At 27.7% G+C, this 7,003-nt stretch overlaps 1 protein-coding gene across 1 annotated transcript; it reads right to left on the bottom strand.

The window, feature by feature from the left end:
• Positions 1 to 313: 313 nt before the first annotated feature.
• Positions 314 to 1,672, bottom strand: LOC112514427. The gene has a single exon (XM_025120901.1). The coding sequence runs from the start codon at positions 1,615 to 1,617 to the stop codon at positions 703 to 705; it is 915 nt and encodes a 304-aa protein (XP_024976669.1). The 5' UTR covers positions 1,618 to 1,672; the 3' UTR covers positions 314 to 702.
• Between the last annotated feature and the right edge of the window lie 5,331 nt (positions 1,673 to 7,003).

Below are 7,003 nucleotides of genomic sequence, written 5' to 3'. Positions count from 1 at the left end.
TTATAGCATTGGGTAACATTTTGATTTAAATTTATCCATTATACCAAGTTTTCATGTCACCTCATTGTCCATGTAGGCTGTCCATGCAGTTTCCAAATTGAAAAATTGTTGGAGTTGAATGTTCTGAAAATCTGCTGTGGACATTTGTGTTAAACCATAAATTCATTAAGATACGTTAAAATCAAAGACTTCTTAACCGATCGTGGGTCGTAAAAATTTCGTACCAATTTTATTTCGTATTCGGAACCAATAATTTCAGCTGATCGGAATAAGTCGATAAATATTAAATAGAAAATAATTCAAATAATAATAATTGGAAAAAGATTAAATTGATCATATGGAAGAAGTTTCCATAGATATCCAATAACTCAAAAGCAATCCTCATGCCCATTAACCTCATAAAAAGACATAATTACCCTCACAAATATGGTGTGATAACACCTACCCCACACTTTTCTTTTTTCTCCTTTTTCTAATTTTCACTTTACCCCCTTTTACTTTTTCTCTAAAGCCATTTCTGGCCCCAGCACAAAACACCAAGCATCTGCACCGCCGACGGTGAACTTTCCGGCGACGGCGTCTCTGTAAATCTACTGGAAAGCACTCCAAATTGATTTGATGAAGTTGAGATGTGTATATACAGATAATTATATGCTACTTGTACTGTATAGATTTCGTAACTGAAAATCGTAATCACATGATTCAGAAGGGGTGTAGATTTCTGCTCAATCCGTTTACGTTAGTAAATACACCAACCAGATCTTGTTTATACGGAAGATACGAACGATGACGATTACCTCCTTTGTTCGTTTTGTTTGCAGGATTGTTTTCGATTGTTACAGTCGTCGTCGTCGTCATATCGCCGTCGTCGTCACCGTCGGCAACAGCTACTTTTGACGTTTTCTCTGCCTTCTTTACCTTTTCAGCTCTCTTCTTCGTTGCCGTTACAGGACTGAAAACGACAATAGAAGCATCCTTACTGGCAGCGAAATTGTTGTCGCTGTTGCTTCGGTGGAGAAGGTTGCGGAACGTCCATCGTTTCGATGTATTACCAGTTGAATTGCTCTTCTTACACCTTCCTGGAGATTCAGCCTTCGGTTTCCAGATGCAGTACGTTCCCGGAGTAATTCCGTCCAGATCATCCGTCTCCGACGACGAACACGAAGCCGAATCGCGTTCCTCGCTGAAAAGCTTACTCAAAGGAACGCGTACCACCGGAGACGGCTTGGAATTCGCATTCGAATCATCAGAAATCTTATAAAAATTAGGAACGTCGTCGTCTAACAATAAACTCCGATCAAACAGCGGATATCGCGGCAGGATCTCACCGTTGGAGAAGATCTCATCAGCCGAAACAGGAGATGAATGAGACTGTGTACGGACAACATCAAACTCAAACTCTCCATCTTCATCCGAATCCTCGTCATTTTCCTTCAATTTTTCGTCATCTGAAGGAACATAAAACTGATTACCATCATCAGGAAAGTCGTCATAGATGTCATCCTCACCATTTTCGTGACGAAATTCTTGCACAACCCTAGCGGCAATATCCGCCAGGTTGTTAGAAGAATGAGCCGTGAAACTGGGAGATACCGAGATCACCGAGTTCGACTGCATGTCTACCGCCGGCGATGATTTGATGATTTTGCACAGAGAGAGAGAGAGAGGGAGGGTGGTTGAGATGAAGCGAAAGCATTGGAAGGAAAGCTGTGTACCAGAGTATATACCAGAGGGTGGTGATGATATACGCGGTTCTAGTGGGAACACACTGTTCCCTTGGGCCAAGGATTCTCCATGACTTTTGAATTTTTTTTAATCGTCAATTTAATATTTATTTTAATTTTAATTTGTTTTAAAAATAAATGTATTATCTTTATAATATATATATATATATATATATATACTATATTATAAAGTATTTGACAAAAACTCTTAAAAACTATTTTTTATACATGAAGTACTGTTTATTGATGCATATTACTTAAAATTTAATATTACAAATAAATTGTACACAAGTACAACTTATTAAAACTTTATTTTTGAATTTGTATAACTAACCGTGGATAAACATAATTAAATACAAGATAAACATCTTATTTTAAATATAAAAAATCTTAAATATAATTAAAATAATTATTGAGTTTTAACATTATCATTATATTTATAAAAATATATTGTTAAGCCAAAAATATATTAATTCGCTATTATACCTAAATTAAAATTAAAATAAAAAATTGAATTACATAAATTGTACAAAAACGATAACTTTTAAATAGTTAATTTGATATTAATATCGATATATTTTTTCAAAAATTTATGATATCTTCAAAGTTATTTTTATTCAAAAGTAAAAACACTATTTTGATCAAAACCACAAAAATCATACTATATATTAACAGAGACAACAAATAAAACAAAACATTAAAATAAAGATATATATCTTACTGTATTGCGCGAGTACCTTTCTAGTTATATTATAAAACATTTGATAAAAACTCTTAAAAACCATTTTTTTATGCATAAAGTACTGTTTATTGATATGTATTACTTAAAATTCAAGATTATAAGTAAATTGTGCGTAAGTATAATTTATTAAAGCTTCATTTATGTAACTAATTATAAATAAACATCTCATTTTGGATATAAAAAATCTAAAATATAATTAGAATATTCATTAGTCATAACAAAAACTTAATTATTATATTTATAAAATTTATATATTTAAATGATAAATAAATTACTCCGTTATTAAATCTAAATTAAATTACAAAAATAAAAATATTGAACTAAAGAAATTACACTAAAAACCAGAACTTTAAATAGTAAATTTGATACTAATATCGATATATTTTTTTTCTAATTTTTTATGATATATTTTAGTTTGTATTTTATTCAAAAATAAAAACATTATCGTTTTCTCAAAACTACTAAAACTTGTATTATATCAACATAGATAAATAATAAAATGAAACATTAAAGTTGATATATATCTCGTTATATTATGTGAGCACCCTAATAACTTTTTAAATTATTGAAAAACAAATGCATTATGTGTTATTTCATATGATTTTTTTTCATCTGCGGCTAGAATTTAATGTAGTGATTAACATATATTAGTTTCATGATGTGATTATTCCACGTGTGATCGCTTCACAATTTGAATCTTTTTACCGTATTTGTAAAACAAAAAATACACGTAAAAATTATATGTTAATTAATGCATTAAATATTATAATTAAATGTGAAAAAAAAACTAAAAATGGAAGTTTTCTCGAATATTAATTTTTTAAAATTTTCAAATAATTAAACTCAGTGTTTAACTTTTCACGTGTATATATAAAATTATTTGACTGTAAATTAAGAATTATCACATTTTTTTAATTAAAAAACATAAAAAAAAAGTAAGCAAATAAGTTAATATTAAAAGTAGGAAAATTTATAAAATTAACCGGTTTACACAACCATTTGCCACAAAATAATCACATTTTAGAGTTTTTGCCGGAATGACCACCGGGGGCGATCCGTACTATACGGGGGTAATTTTTTTTAAGACATAAGGGGGGGTTGCCCCCCATATAATACGGATCGCCCCCGGTGGTCATTCCGACAAAAACTCTAAAATGTGATTATTTTGTGGCAAAAGATTGTATAAACCGGTTAGTTTTATAAATTTCTCTTAAAAGTATTAATGATAAAACCATAAAGAATAGAAATTTAATTTAAATTTAAATGAATTAAATTTTAAATAAATTAATATTAGGAGAATTAATGATAAAACCATAAAGAAAAGAATTATAATTTTTCAAGTTATATTTTTAATAAAAAAGAATTAATATTTTATGTTTTTTTATTAAAAAGAATTAATATTTAAAAAAAAAAACAAAAATCATGTGGTGTTTTGGTAGTGAAAAGAAGTGATTGGGACCGTCCACTATTTCCAATATCTCGTCCTTGCCGATCATCATTATCTTCTTTTATATGTATAACCACAAAAACGCTCCTTACCTACTTTTTATATATACGTAGGGTTGAGACGAGAACACCTTTATTTTACGAGAATATTTTTATTACATGTAATAATATCCGTGGGGGACCTGGTGATATACGGAAGACGTGTTCTACGACTTAGGTCGCGCCAAAAGTTGTCTGCGTCTATGATTTAACATTACATGTAATGATTTTGATGAATTATGGTATCATATCAATAACGCTCTTATCACATGTGAAGAGGCTTAGTGGTATAAGGGCGACTTGGCCCGCAACCAAGAACGTGTCGAAAATCGTCCGCGTCTCTGAATTAGTACACATGTGTATCATATGTAATAAAATAATAGTATCACATGACACATGCAATTGTTTATAGTAAAAGGGTGTTCTCGTGTCCTCGTAACATGAAGGTGTTCTCGTTCGAACCCTTCACAATATATATATATATATATATATATATATATATAGAAAGAGTTTGTTTCAAATACAACCTATTGCATTTGTACAACCAATGCAACCCAATAAAATTGAAATATTTATGAAAATTATGAAAGTTCATTTATTATGATTTAAGTATATGTGGAAGATGAATACAGTTTATTAATTATTATTAATACTTTATATTAAAAAATAATCAAAATTTCTATAAATTACATATTCATCAAATTAAATGGACGGTTGAGATTGAGTTGTATTAGTTGTACAAATGTAAGAGGTTGTATAATAATCTACCTCTCTCTCTATTGTTTAATCTTATGAAATTTTTTCATGAAATTGTTTAATCATGTGAAATTGTTTCATATAATACTTTTTTTTTATGAAGTTGTTTCATATATGTTTATGAAATTGTTTTATATACTACTTAATGAAATTTTAATAAAAACTGTGTCATGTATTTCTCTAAAATTAAAATAATGAAGATGATAATATCCATGATTAACACCATCCACAATAAAAATGATTAATCAACCTCTCATAATTACAAAAAAATGAACAAAATGAAAAAATATAATTGGTTGAATGAAGTTTTTACAAATTGAGTGTTTTTACAAAAAGTATTATATGAAACAATATATATATATATATATAACTGTATTCATCTTCCATAAATATTTAAATCATAATAAATGAACTATAATCATTTCCATAAATATTTCAATTTATTGGGTTGTATTGGTTGTACAAATACGATATGTTGTATTTGAAATAAACCCTACATATATATATATATATATATATAATGTTTATACTTTGCAAACCATCAATTTCATACAAACCTCCTGATCACATTCATTCATTTTTTGGATGAAAGGCCAAGATTGAAACAAACTAAATAAGTAAAGGAAAAAAAAAAGAATTCATATTGGAGACATGGAAAGACAAAACTGGGAAAAACATGTTTTATGAATCTGTTTTAAATTTTATTTTTTGATTTTTATTTTTGAAAAAATATTTATGAAAAATGTCACATGTAGTAACATCTAAAGAACACGAACTTGATATAAAACTAATATTAACATCTCTAAAATATATATATATATATATATATATATATACAGAGAGAGAGATGAGTGATCAAATACAAACCATCTAATGTAGAAATCGTACAAACCTCATTCAACCAATCATAATTTTTCATTTTATTCATTTTTTTGTAATTATGAGAGGTTGATTAATCATTTTTATTATGGAGAGAGTTAATCATGAATATTACCATCTTCATTATTTTAATTTTAGAGAAAATTATGAAATAGTTTCACTAAAAATTCATTAAGTATTATATGAAACAACTTCATAAAAAAAACGTATTATGTGAAAAATTTCATAAGATTAAACAATAAAATCGACGGATGAAGTTGGTTTGCACGGTTTGTACAAATTGGGTAGTTTGCATTTGATTGCTACTATATATATAGAGAGAGAGAGAGAGAGAGAGAGAGAACTTGAAATATAAAGTGTGTGTGAAATCATTTAAAAAAATATAATTTTTAAGAATCATATAAATAAATCTTAATTGGATTATATTTATAATCATAAGTGAAAGGTTGTTTGTTTACCTTATAATAGTTCTATTAAGTGCAGTATCTGAATAATTAAACAATGAATCTTGTTTGACAAAAAAAAAAGTACGTCTCTTAATTATTTTAAAACTCTCTGAATGATTTTGTATCGTGAACCTTCGTTAACCATTCAACGCATTAATTTCATTGTAACCAATTATCAAACAATTACATTCATTTTGCACTATATCATGAGAGTCTCTTAATCATTCTGACCACTTAATAATTCTACACCAAACCATTCAACAACTGCCAAACAGCCCTCTATGTAGAATTCAAGGTATATCTTGAACATGTGTTTTTGTAGTGTATTGGCATGCTATTGTTTTATTATTGTAATAATGTTATTTTCATTGAAAATCTTGTATCAGTTTAATCTCATTAAAAGATCTGGCTAAAGATATTATAACAGTTTATCTGTTATAATAAAAAAAACATAGGTAATGATTATTAATTAGTCTTTCCACAATCAGTTAATGCATTAACTAACAACCAGTTTTTTTAGCTACCAGATAGTTTATAAACTGGTTTGTAAGTTTAGTCTTTAAAGTTTGTGTACTGTTACCATTACATAAACAGGTTTTTAGGATTGAGAATGAAAACGAATGTCGAAATGGAAATTAACAGAAAAAAGAGTAATTGTTTAACGATTGTATATGATGAAAATACATGATATTGCTTTAAGAATAAAATAATTAAATAAATTATTATTTATATAATTAAAAAAAGGAAAAAGTTCATATTCTAGTTGCCCAAATACACAACTAGAATATGAATACATATTAGTGACTGGCCTACCAAATACCTCTACTCTCCAAATTTTATATTTTTCCTTTAAAAAAAAGTATACTATAATCATGTTTGGTCATCAACCATATATATATATATATATATATATATATATATATATATATATATATATATATATATATATATATATATATATATATATATAT

Source organism: Cynara cardunculus, assembly GCF_001531365.2.
Source record: "Cynara cardunculus var. scolymus isolate 2C chromosome LG 6, CcrdV1, whole genome shotgun sequence".
In the NCBI taxonomy this organism is placed as follows: Eukaryota; Viridiplantae; Streptophyta; class Magnoliopsida; order Asterales; family Asteraceae; genus Cynara; species Cynara cardunculus.
The sequence above is the reverse complement of the archived record's forward strand: the minus strand, read 5'-3'. Positions and strand labels throughout refer to the sequence as shown.